The sequence below is a fragment of the Chelonia mydas genome, chromosome 2, assembly GCF_015237465.2.
Source record: "Chelonia mydas isolate rCheMyd1 chromosome 2, rCheMyd1.pri.v2, whole genome shotgun sequence".
Classification (NCBI taxonomy): Eukaryota; Metazoa; Chordata; order Testudines; family Cheloniidae; genus Chelonia; species Chelonia mydas.
Genome location: NC_057850.1, coordinates 133,610,624 through 133,624,448, shown reverse-complemented (window position 1 = coordinate 133,624,448; position 13,825 = coordinate 133,610,624). Strand labels below are relative to the sequence as shown.

Below are 13,825 nucleotides of genomic sequence, written 5' to 3'. Positions count from 1 at the left end.
TACTCCAGGTTCCAGCCCAGGGACCCTAATGGCAGCAGCTGTTGGCAGCCGACCTTTCACTGCCAGAGTTGCTACATTTCCCTGGGTCACTTCCCCACAGCTCTCCCGCTTCTCTCTCTTAACATCTTCTTCACCCTTACCTTAAGGCTTCCTTTCCAGTGGCTTGAGGGTGTCTTCATTACCCAGCCCTTCAGCCGCACTTCCTTTCCTCTGGCTCCCTTCGGCCTGACCAGAGTGAGCCCTTTTATAGTATCAGAGGGGCCTTAATTAGAGTCAGGTATTCGCATTAGCTTAACAGCCTCACCTGACTCTTTGCAGGTTAATTGGAGTCATGTGTCCACCCTAGCCTGGAGCAGCCCATGCTCTGTTCAGTCAGGGAACAGAAAACTGCTTATCCAGTGGCCGGTATATCTGCCTTCTACTACTCTGCTGTACCCAACTGGCCTGGGTCTATCACAACATGCATTCCTAATTGTCGAAGGATCACGAGATGAACTGGGTTCATTTTGGTCACCTCAGATTATGCCAGAGTTAAATATTTAATCAGGTAACCTTTTATATTTGAGTACATATATTTTGATTTTCATTGTGTTCTTTGTGCAAAACTTTTGATTTGATCATACAGACAAGCATGAGATAATTTTCACTACAAATCCGCAAGACTAATGTGTGGAACAAAACAAAATGTGACACCTACATAAAGTTCAAGCTTCAGCATCACAGTGCCACTGTTTGGCACAGTCTTTGGTGTGGTCAATAAATCATCACTGGAGATGCCGCTGTTTGTTTTCTTAGACCCTGACACAAATTTTCCCTTTTTGCTCCCCACTTTTCAAATCTTGTATTCACTAACAATGCGCTTGAAGTTGGTGCCACTGAGTGCTACAAGCACAATTGTTTGTGACAGACAAATTATGCCACATTTCCTTAGTTACACTCTTCCTTCAGTGGAAAACACAACAATATTCCCTTTTTGGAGCTCTACTCAGTTAATTGTACCAAGAGGTCTCAAATTACAAGCTGCTATGATGCACCATAGAAACTGAATTGAATTTAACTCTCTTATACTCACATCCAGCATTAACCTTTATCTTACCCGATGGATATTCTCTGCAGTGATGGTTTTGGAAGGACTAGATTTAATGAAGAATACGCATACACCGGTTAGAGCAACATCTATTCCCTCTGTCACAAACACTTTAGGTTTCTTGCTTCTTGCCGAGTGAGGACTGGGTCTTGTGCCTGGTAGGCCAAAATGTCCTATAGTTTATATGAAAAAAAATAGAGTTAGCAATAGCTATGGTAAGATATTCCTTCTAGAGGAAGGAAAGCACTAGCTCAACTTTTTCATACCTAGTATAGGAGATGCTCCTAAACTGAACTGGGAACAAAAGTTTGTGAAGGGGAGACTGGGGTCTACACCTGGTTTTAAAAAAAAACAACAACGTTGTGTAAACTTTCACTAAAAATGGGAACAAAATATTTGAAGTTTTAAGTCAACACGGAAAAATGCCTCAAATTCAGCATGAAATTTTCATTTGGGTATAGTTTTTGAAAAGTTAGTTTTGGTTTTCAGGGGATGGACACACACGTTTTCCTCTGGTGAAGCGCACCACAAAGTAAAGACGAAAACAGAGGATGAAAGGAAACCAAACGTATAGCTTTCCCACCGTCCCAAAGAAAAACAGGTCAAAATTGTTTGGTTCAAAACAAATATTTTGGTTTTGAAATGAGCAAAAAGGTGAAATATGGATATTTGTTATCTTTAAAAAATATTTTTCTTTGAAGTGAGAAAGAACTGTGGCCAGCTTTATTAAGTTATACTGTTATGTTTTAAGGTGTGAGGGACAATACCGCGACTAGGAAGAGGAAAGCAAAGCTACCAAGTGCTGAGAAACTCAGTTCTGCCAATGGTATCCATTAGGGACATATATATGTCCAACTATCCAGTAGTAGAGATTAGAGACTAACAAGTTAGACTCAAGGTGTCACAAGTACTCCTTTTCTTTTCTCATTTGTTTATTTCTTATGCACGTGAATAGTTACTAAGTAATAAGTAATATTGCTTGTACTGGGCAAGGTTACCTCAGATTAAGGGATACAATATTGTGCCAGCAAAAGGCTAAAAAGAAGTTTGCAGAAAATTTTTAAAGGTAATTAAGTCAGAGTTAAGAACAATGAGAGATGGCCAGTGAGACCACCAAGGTGGCACAGCAATGAGTCAGAGTTAAGCAGAATACAGGGCAGTTAAGTTACCTTTCTTTGGGGTAAAGACCTGCACCGTATGGTTACCCTTTACAAGCAGTGAATGTGAGGAATTGTTTGAAAGATATCCCAATAAGATGGTGATTTGAGAGTGTTAATAATGAGCTAGAGCTTAAACAAGCATCTGAATAATATGATCACACTTCCATCCTGAAGTTTGGCCAAGATCATAAAGCAACAACTTTGTGTTTATTAATGGAAACTAGAAGTATTGCTAGCAAGTGATTGGGGTGGGAGAGGAAAAACTGTTACATTTTTATAGTTTAACTTTAGGTTATAAATTAACTTCATCTACCCCTTTTCCCAGTTCATTTGCAAAGTAAATGTCAAAAACCTAAGGGCCTCATTACAATACAAATTAAACCATACAGTTAGGTTAGTAGTTATTTTTTTGCCCTCAAGATACTCAAAGCAAAACTTTTGTTGTGCCTTGTCACTCAAGAACTTAATGATCCTTTTTCAGCAACATACCAACATCAGGTCAATAAGCCTGGGAAAAAGGAGGTCATTCATTCAATATGCATGGGTAATTTCTTTAGTTTTCAAACGGTGTAATGTGATCATATTTGTGAGCCACAAGAAAGAAAAAATAATTACTAAAGGTCAGTAAAGTTTTTATCTACTTGAGTAGATAAAAATAATTTGTGAAGACACACGTGTATAAATATATTTGCGCATATGTCAAAGCCAAATGGTATACAGTTGCTTTCAGGCTACACTGAACGTAGTTAATTTTACCTAATTATAATAGTGCCTCAAGACATGTTTAAGACAGAAAAGAGAACCTGATCTTCTAACCTTTCTCCCACTCCCTGAGTTGATTTGCAAGACTGAGATTTTTCTTTCTGTCTTCACTTAGTTTTTAATAGATACTTCCAAGGCTTCCAGTTTCTAGGGATTTAGGTTTTTAAAGAACAAATGGTATCTGAGTTTCTCCTCATTTTCTATTAGTACTAAGTTTTAATGACATTCGCAATGCATTCAGAAATAATTTTGTTAATTTGCATCATTAATTGCTTGCCTAATAGACTTTACAGCAAGAGAGAGCAGTACTTTAACATCCCCTCTACATTTTGATTAATGGACTTTTTTGTAAGCTGTATTTTGAGCAGAGGGAAAAGTTGACTATTATTGCATGACATGATGGTGCAAGACTGAGTACGCACAACATTCTGTTATTCAAGACATTACTGATTAAAAATTTCATGCTCCTTACCTCATACATTTCCTGCCAAAAATCAGACTGGTGAACTATAAGAATTTCTGGAGGTAGGTTACAGATTTTAAAACAGGAACTATTTCTTCTCATATAAAAGGTGTAATCTTTCCCACAGTTGTTGCTATAGGCAGTGGGCTGGTAAGAAGCCCAATATGACTCCCCTGTAGTAGCCAGGAGAGTAAAGCAAGTTGCTGGGCTTCTTAGCAGGATGTAGCCACCAAATAGCATAGGGTATGCCATTGGGTTCCCTTCCTCTTTTTTGGTATTGCTCTTTGCTAGTAACTGTCACAGATTTTGAAGCTGCCCTATAATATTCTCCTTTCTTCTCTCATTACCCATCAGATGTTTTCACTTCCCTCTTTGCCGTTTGTTAGCTCCTCCTTCTTTTCATCAACTCATGAGTTCCATCCTCAGTACCTCACCTTTATATCCAGTCAATCCATTCCTCTCCTCTACAACATCCCCCCTACTTCAAAATTTAATCTTCTAGCTCCACATGTAAGTTACACCAGATGTAACTCTGTCAGTCACTGGCACAGGGGTGTAAGGCAACCTGACTGAGGTTCAGAGTGACTTATATGTCACTTGAAGCTGGTGCATTCAGGAGAATCACTCTTCTAAATTATTTCCATCCCTCCTGCAAATGCTTCACTTTTGAACGTAATTCAGTTTATCTACTCTGTTTAAGGTTACACAGACACCATATGACAGAGCATCATCAGGGTTAGTTTACTGAATATGTGCAATAAATTCTGTGAATGCCAAGGATGTAAGTGGAGGGAAATTAGAAGCATGTGACTGAACAAGATTTCAGGTACCTTGATCCTCACTTTATTTAAATTGGAAAATAGCTATGTTTACATATCACCTAGCACAACTTGGGATGCAGCATGTTATAGTAAAGCAAATAATACTACTACAAGTTACTTAACCAGTTTCAGGTGCCTCCACATCTTGATAGTAGAACATGATATGACGAAATCCTTCAATGGCCAAGAACTTATTGATGCGCTCAATCTGTTAAAAGGTTAGGTTAGATCATTTACATACTTTTCCTAGTTATTTACTAGATAGCTTACCAGCATTCACAAAACCAAGCCTTAAGTACATGCATTTTAGCATCGTTGTTAAATATGAAAGTTAAACCATCATGTAAGGCCCAATTCTGCCACTTTTATTGAAGTTGAGTTGCTTCTACCCCTGCCAATAAATCTACTTAATTTAATGGGGTTACTCAAATTGGTAATTACTGTGTAACATGAGGAAAAGTAGTAGGATCAGGCCCTTCTTTACTTCAGCCATTTACTGTATATTGTGATCATAGTTACAAAAGTTGAGTTCACTGTACATGGCTTCAATTAAGGCAAAAATGTACAGAGAGCTCTTACTCTGTTTCTCCACCACCAGTTTCAAAGGGTGAACTACACTGACTGGCTAAAAATTAGCAAAATGTAGCTGCTGTTACGAAGCAGCATGGCAGGAGAAGTCTGTATTCCAACAGCTTTTTGGATGCAGCCATGTTCAAGCCTCAAGGGAATTTCACAGCTATGTTCAGATTTAAGACTACCAAGAATGCCCTACTCCTCTAGCTTCCTTGAGCTACATCTTTGGGATGTTCAGCCTTAGGTAACTGTCCCATAGACCCTTTAGGGCTGTATAAAAGGTAAGCAGCAGCTTATTCACCCAGCCATTAACTGGCAGTCAGGGGACTCAGAGTACAGAACCTATGTTTAATATTCTTTTATAGTGGCTGTACTGGACATGTAGGGGGTATTTCTTAGCACATTCACAAGCAGCCCATAAAGGGTGTGGCTCCTCTTAGACAGACGACAGCTTATGTTGAAAGTGTCCTTTTTTGCCACTGAAGTGGGAGTGCAGGTGATATCACCAGGATTACAGATCACTGACAATGGGTCACTGAGAATCTCCCACAGAGCAAGTACTTCAATTTTGCGAGATCCTAAAGAAGCTCCCTCTACTAATCAGCATCACATTCATAAGTCTAGGTTTAACCCCAGGTTGATCTTCCATTCTGTTGAGGCCCAAATGTGAACATGGGAAATGAAGGGCTCCACTAAACATGGAAGGGGATTTTACTTCTTTCCAACCTCTCTTGAAAACTTTACAAATTCTCAGTTATGTATTTTAAACTTAGTATTCTGTAGCCTCAAAAGCTGGAAGTGCAATATAGCTGAAACTGAGTGCAAGATGAGGGAAAAGTAATTAGAGGAGTCTGGTGATCCAGAGGCACGAACAAGTTAACAGATAGCTGCTATAAAAGTTACAATAGTAACTCTGAAGCCAGAAAATGTGCTACAGACTCTGTAAAGGTAAAATTCAGCACACCTGGTTACCCTCAAGAATAGCATCTTCCACTTCAGCTTTGTCCAGGTCCACGCAGGAAGCAACAATATCCAATATATAATCATGCCTGCCATCCAGCTGAGCTCTTTTGGCCTCCTTCTCCTCCTTGAGCTTTTGCTGTAAGAAAACATTAACCGTTGGGAGAAAATTTAGAACTGCTCAAGTGATCTGTACAACTTAATTTCCTCACTTTTCAAGTTACATCTCCTTCTTTTGGGGTTTACTTATGGCTGACCTATTTTTAGGCCACAACCTATACTTATGAAAAGTTATGAAATTTAAGTTTTACAGCTAATTTATGTGGTTCAACCATCCGATTTAGCCTACAACTTTATAAACTAAGCATATTATATAGCATCATGTATTCCTATCAGAGGCCTTCTCTGGAAGAAATTGCATGAGGTACCATCCATATCAGGCTACATAAATCTACCACAATCCTCAGCTCCTAAGGCCACTAGTCCCTGCTTTTCAGACTATTTACATATGCTGTTTAAATCAGAACAGGATTCCAACATATCCTATTTGTTATTCATGTAGGATTGTTAAGAGTTTGTGCCATAAAAGGACAAAGAAGCTCACTGAGGTGGTTGGGATTTCACACATTATCTCTTTAGTATAAGGATATGTAATACAAGCAATAAGCCTGAAGATACACAAGTGTTTACAAACACAGTTAGCTACTGCTATTAGATTGGTTTTTTAAATACTATACCTCAGCTTCTAATTAAATTGAATCCCATATGCAACACATCTCATTTGGTTAGAGACAAAATAACCTTCTGGAATAGTTGCTGGTATTATTGTGCTTGCAAATCACAAGAATTAATATTATTTCATTTTCAATATTTAGAAATTTAGAATTATATTTTGTTGGTGGTAAATCCAAACTTAATTTCCCCAGTGATAATGGAGAATCCAGTAATTCTAGAGTATGACCGCAAGTAATATAGCCAGAAGCTGTAGCAGATCCAATAGGCCTTGCATAATTGAAATTATTCCCTTATGTAAATATTCTTCCTAATTATTGCAGGATCTTATGGAAGAATTTGTAAAAATTTCTTTAAGTCCTAGAGACAGTTGTTTAGAATGCTTGAATGTGTGGGGAGAGAATTTTTTTCTGTTAACTTATAAAATAGGTGACTCGGTTTTCATTAAGTTGATATGGTTGAAGAAGGCAATGGTAGTAAAATATTAGTTTTGTGCATATTAAGCACAATCTTTTATCATATCTGCAACTCATTTTCTCCCTGGAGACTACAAAAGGATAAAACAAATGACAATGTGCTATACACTCTATGGGCTTCACTCTGTGAGGTGGATAATCCTTAAATTGTCTTACAAAGAGAACTATATTCAACTATAAAATAGCATCTCACATTTGTCAGCGTTACCAGACAGTTCTCATTTGTCCTTTTAAAAAAAATTGTCATATGACTTGAGCTCAATGTTCATCTATCCATGAAGCTGGTTAGCAAACTAATAGAGGGTGAAGTTCCTCCCTTGTGATGGGGTCTGTTGCAATTTCTCTGCCCCCATCCCTGCTGGAGACCGTGGCACACGACACCCCCTGCCTAGGAAAAACCCACTCAACCCAGGGTACCCACAAGAATTAGTTCTCTAATGGCCAGGCAGAAACAGTAACCAATCAGGAGTTGCCAGGCAAGTTAAGACTGCTGGCTTGCTTCAAGCCAGGATGAGTGTGGGTGGAGCTGGGACAAGAGAGAAACTCCTCAATCTAATCCAGAAATGTGGGGCCAGGTTAGGGCCTTTGTTTCCAGTGCTGTGAACAAGCAACTACATTTTTGTTGACAAGTTTAAAGTTGTAGACAACCAAACTGTATTTTTCTTTGTTCATTAACCACTTAAAAACCGAGACCACGCTCCCTGCCAGAGTTCTTCAGCTCCAGGCATGCTGCCACAACTTGGTAGTAGAAATGGCATCAGTTTCTCCCCTTTTCCAGGAAGGGGGTCATGGAAGATCCCTTACAACTCCTGGTTCAGGAACTGCAGACCCAGGTGGAGAACGAGTGACTGCTCCTGGAAGAACAGGAGGCCTAGTGGGCCACGCAGCAGCAACAGAGTGCTCCTCAAGCTACTTCTGCTGCAGCAGCAATGACAGCAACAACAGTTCCAGGAGGCCATGCTTCAGTAGGTCGCCAGCTGCTCCCCATCTGAAGCAACACCACTAGGGCTGGATATAAACCTCTCCAAATTAAAGCTCACTGACGATCTTGAGCCCTATCTCATGGTGTTTGAGCAAGTAGCCCCAGTAGCTCAGTGGGTGAAGACTACCTAGGCCATGCAAATAGATAATTTTCTGTCTGGGGATGCTGCTTACCAGGCCTTGATCACAACACCACCAATGACTATGACATCCTGAAAGCTGCTATACTCAACCAACCGGGGGCATCCCTGGAGATGTACCACCACCAGTTCTAGACCAACTTCCACCTAGAGCACAAACCAAGGTTGTTCCCCAATGCTAAAGGATTGGGTCAACCACTGGCTTCAGCCAGAATACTGTTCTTCAGAGACTAGAGACTCCGTATTGCTGGATTGATATTCAGAGGTCTTGCAGCCTTTGTTCGGACCTGGGACCAGAATCTTCGACTCACTGGCAACTGCCATCCAACTCAGAGGAATTTGAGGGCAGGCTAGTTGGGCAAGGATGATGGACATAGGCCTAGAGGGCCACAGGCCTAACCACATGAGGAGTCAGCTTTGGTTATCAGGAAGGAACTAGAGAAGTCCCGGAATAAGGAGCACTCATTTACTAAACCCCCTGGAGGCTCTCCGATACACTGCCCCATGAGCTGCCTGAAGAGGAGCATGCAGAATGATGACCAGCAGGAGGCAAATGAGGGTCCTCTATCTGGACAGTCATCTGTTTTCAGTGAGGGAAACCTGGGCATCTTAGCTGTTTGTGCCCTCTCATGGACTGCAATTACATGGTGTCTCTTGAACCAAACAGAGGAGAATTATAACTCAAGTATGCCTTGGGGCAGTGTTGAAGCTAACAGGCTTAGGATGCTCCCAAACCTTAGTGTGGGAAACCCTACTGGACCCAGAGAAACTACAGGAGGATGACTGGTATCATTACCTCCTCAAGCACCTGTACAGCACATACAATGCCTTCCTGTTGCTTGCTGCTAGGTAACAAAATGCTAGTGAATATACTGTTCTTGACACTTATGTTATTTTTATGGTTAATCTGTTTTCTTATGTGCTATTTAGAGTTGATGATACAGACATTCCTGAAGGCTAGTAAAACATTAACAAAGTGTTTACATTTAAATACTACACAAAACTACGGTTAATATAAACCTAATCAGCTTGAGTAGTTCTCAAAAAAGAGGAATCTCTCTCATCATTACACTTTAAAGCTCCTGAATTTCCCACTGAATTCCTAGGTTGCAACACTTCATAAAACTACTTGCAAACTCAGCCACAGAGTTACTGACTTTTATTAACTCAGCCCGTGTACTTAATTTAATTAATATGCATGTTATACACCTACTCAACTCACAGTCAAAAAATTACAAAAGGTTGGTCGGCAAAGTTTCTGAGTGCCTATTTTCCTACAGATCAGTACTTTCCTGTAGGAAATCTGTTGAGCAGTGTATGCAATAGTCAAACAAATATTGGAAATAAGACCTCAAGTAATCCTATGTGTAACTCCTTTCTATTCAATAAAGTTATACCAGTTCTCAACTGGACTAATTGTTTTCTGACATGGCTTTAAAATGGTTATCCAGAGTCTATTTCTCTTCACAAAGTTTTGTAATTTAAAAGACAACATAAAGACAACAGGATCAACTAATGCACAAGATAATTTTATCATCTGATGCAAAAATCACCACAACCATCAAATATACCTTCCTGCTACTGGCTGGAGTCAGGTTGATAGGGAGCCTTAATTGTGGATTTTTTTAACTTAAGGTTTTAAAATGAAAAGACATCTAAACTAACTTTTAAATTCTTGTTTTGGAGTAATTACACCGTAGCTGTACTGTATCGTGCCTTAGTTATGCTGCTGGCTGGGTCTATGTGTGGTACATGCATCCGCAGCCCCTAATGGGTGTGAGACCTCCCAGCAGGGAAAACCCCTGATTCAGGAAGTAACCTTGAGAGAAAGGCCCAGAAAGGAAAAGGTTAATACGTACGCTGACATTAAACAAGAATCCAGAGAAAGAGCCACCACGCTACATTTCTAGTGGTAGGAAGGCAAATATCTATTGTAGCATTGCCTTTCACATTTTAGGGTCTGATTCACCCATATGCCCAGGCTGCTTCATGCTGCTCTAGAGCAGTGCAAGGCAGTCATGGCATATTGGCCAGTTTAACTGGATTCACAGCTGCTAGCATTGCCAGATTTACACCCTTGCCAGATTTACACCATTACTGTATTTACATCTTTCCCCCCTCTTATCTTCCCTATTGAGTAGATCTGGTACAACAGGTTTTTAAAAGTACAACTAGGACTAAGCATCTTTGCCAAAAATAAGTTTCATCTTCAAAGTAGGCTGCTGCATAAACTTTTCAAAAGAAAATCGTGAAAAGTTCTCTTGAAAAATGGCTGCCATCAGTTGTTCGCAATTGGGGTAAGGCCACAACAGCCCTTTGCAAAGATGGCTGCTATCTCCCATTGCTCTCCATGAGAGCAAAACCAACCTGCCATCACCAAAGATGGCATCCTCCATGCTTTCATATCAACACTTAGCAATAAATGAATGGAGACGGTGGCCATCTTTTCTTCTGACAGTCAGGGGCCTGCATCCCAGTGAAACAGTGAGTTATGGTGGCAATTTTGAAATGATGATTCTGAGTTTCTCTAAAAACTGTTCTTTAGTTGAGGAATAATCTTTCAATTACAAGTAACAAGGAAACAAACATTTTTGTATCATGGTCACTTTATTCACTTCACCCACATCTGAGGTTTCACTTCTGTACCTGCTTCTGTGTAGAAAGACAATACCCGTGCTTACATCACTGAGGACTAAGAAAGGTCTGATACTTTCAACAGAACACTGCCTGATTGGTTACAGAACTTGGAAGCTACACACATAACAAAACAGATGCATGTAGTCAATGAGGCAAGAGTCAAAATAACATCAAAGAAAGATTCTCCACTGCTTTGTTCATTAGTATACCCTGTTCAAGATCTGCACTGACTGAGACAGGGTTCCGGTAAAAAAATATAGTAATGCCATCATTTCACTGAAGACTTATTGTCATGTATATGCATGAATAGCAGAGCTAATTTGCATGAACAGTACTTTTGAGTACTCCATTTTAAAGAATTTTCAGGCTGCCAAGTATTTCATGTGCAGTTCGTTCTTTTTTCATTATTCATGAAATCTTAATTTTTATGGGGAAATAGCCCTCTCCAGATACTGATGCCACGTTAAAATTGGAATTCCCAATTAAATGGTAAAGACATTCTCCTCCCACACCTTAGGTTGATTCAATTGGTATTAGTAATTTCCATCTAATGGAGCACACAATTTGTTCTTGTGATATCCAATTCTACACACAAAAGGACAAATCAAGCAGCATATACTTACAACTGCAACTAAACTGAACAATGTATGTTGGGCTTTGATAGATAGGTAGATAGATAGATAGATAGATGCACGATATAATGTTATAGTAATAGCCCTAGTAATGTTATAGTAATATTCATTAAGCACACACTATCAATATAACATTATATTGCATATATATTTCTAGCAGTTACATTGCCGGAATTGGTTTGTCTTTTTATAATCCTATTCACTTATGCTAAGCACCCCAAAGCACTTTGCAAAGCTGAAGTCAGCTTTGGCATTAGAAAGTAAGAAACATGTCAAAGGCAAAATACATTTAGTGTTCTGCCTCAGTACAAGCTGGGAAGGTACCTTCATGGATCAGTACCTTGAATTTTGGTATCCAAAACAAAGATAAGGAAGGGACAGAAGAACAAGTTAAGGAACTGGTACAAACTGATGGGTTTAATTTTAGTGACGTGTAATGAGTTTTGTAACTTGTAAAGTCATCCTATAAATACTCCTAGATGAAATGTGTAACTTTGGCAGCACACCTTCTGTGTAAGATGAATGTAACAATGCTACACAAGACAGCTTCCTGGAAACTGCTGTCATACTAAATCTTTTTTCCTGTACTATACTATTATTGACTTTTACAATAAACCTGGCTGATATTGGTTATGTGGTCTCTCAAGTAGATTTTGTAACAAACCAAAGTGTGGTCAAGCAATTGACCATGAAATTTATCAACAAGGTAGTCTCCACCAAAACGTCTTTTATAGTACAAATCAATTCCAAAGCTTTCAAGTATACGAATGTGTCACATAAGCCAATTTTTATATACCCAGCCTGTCTGCTGTAACAAGGCCCATGATTTAAGAAAATACCATGTGGGCTACATTTTCTGCTCATCCTCTTGGATTAAGGATTTAATTTTTGTGCACTATTTAAAAATCACTAAGTATCTAAGTGCTGACTGTTTTTTTAAAATGAGTCCAGATCAGCAGTTAAGTTCAACTCAGCTTCATGTGCAAATCAATTAAAGACAACAGGAAACAGCACAGTTTGATCCCATATGCTGCTTTTCATTTTCAATTTCAGTAGAATTAGCGTAAGTCATCTTTTCACTGAAAAATTTCTTTAGCCAAAAAGTTTGGATTCATAGACATTGTGGTTTTAAAACCACAGAGTACGTTATGTTGTGAAAACATATCGGAAAATTAGTTTAATACAGCATAGCAACAGTATCACTTTTTCACATAAAGGCTATCTGATGCAAATTTCAACCATTTGATTTGATTCTGCTAAATAAGGAAAGCCATATCCTCAGACTTCATACATGGAAATAAAGAGGTACATTAGTCTTTTACTTTCATATGCCAGCTCCACAATAGCCCACCTAATTTTAAAAAGATTTGAGGACAGTACAAAGAGACAGCATTGATCATTTCTGCTCCACTAGACCTTTGGAAATTCCAACGAGTAAAAATATCCATTGAGCAATGCAAGCTACTATGAGCACAGACAACTTACCCTCTGCTGTATATATAGTAAGAGTTCAATTCCACATCTGTGTCCTTATCTTCAAGGCATACAATGGTCTCTGGAATATCCTGGGCCCAGGTCACCTGAAGCTCTGAGATTAAGACTAGTTAATAAATCCCCTCCTTATTCACAGTGAGCTGTCCATAGCACAGGAAAAGCTCATCTGTGCTGGACGGAGGCTTCTCAGGGGCCAGTCCAAGGCAATGGAATGAACTCCCAAAGAATCTAAGCAGCACTTCAATCACCACTTTTTTCAACACTTAGACCTTGTTTTCAGTAACTAACAGGACAGACAAGATAAATAAACTGTTCTGATAGAACATAAGAACGGCCATACTGGGTCAGACCAGTGGTCCATCTAGCCCAGTATAATGTTTTCCAATAGTGGTCAATGCCAGGTGCTTCAGAGGGAATGAACAGAACAGGCAATCATCGAGTGATCCATCCCTTGCTACCCACTCCCAGCCTCTGGCAGTCAGCGACTAGGGACACCCAGAGCATGGGGTTGCGTCTCTGACCATATTGGCTATTAGCAATTGATGGACCTATCCTCCATGAACTTATCTAATTCTTATTTGAACCCCATTATAGTTTTGGCCTTCACAAAATCTTCTGGCAACAAGGTCCACAGGTTGATTGTGCATTGTGTGAAGAAGTACTTCCTTTTGTTTTATGATGCCTATTCGTTTCATTTGGTGAACCCTGGTTCTTCTGTTATGCAAAGGAGTAAATAACACTTCCTTATTCACTTTCTCCACACCATTTATGATTTTATAGCTCTCTATCATATCTCCTCCCTCCCTTCCCCATCCTTGGCAGTCTCTTTCCAATCTGAAAAGTCCCAGACTTTTTAATCTCTCCTCATATGGAAGCTGTTGCATACCCCTAATCATTTTTGTTGCCC

At 39.4% G+C, this 13,825-nt stretch overlaps 1 protein-coding gene across 1 annotated transcript in view; it reads right to left on the bottom strand.

The window, feature by feature from the left end:
* Positions 1–13,825, bottom strand: part of DNAH5 (dynein axonemal heavy chain 5) — a 309,924-nt gene that overhangs the window by 219,226 nt on the left and 76,873 nt on the right. The window contains exons 2-4 of the mRNA XM_037893325.2: positions 5,831–5,965; positions 4,417–4,501; positions 1,097–1,260 (exon numbers count right to left, since the gene is read on the bottom strand). Of these exons, the coding sequence (XP_037749253.2) occupies positions 1,097–1,260; positions 4,417–4,501; positions 5,831–5,965 (384 nt within the window). The remainder of the gene's footprint in view (positions 1–1,096; positions 1,261–4,416; positions 4,502–5,830; positions 5,966–13,825) is intronic.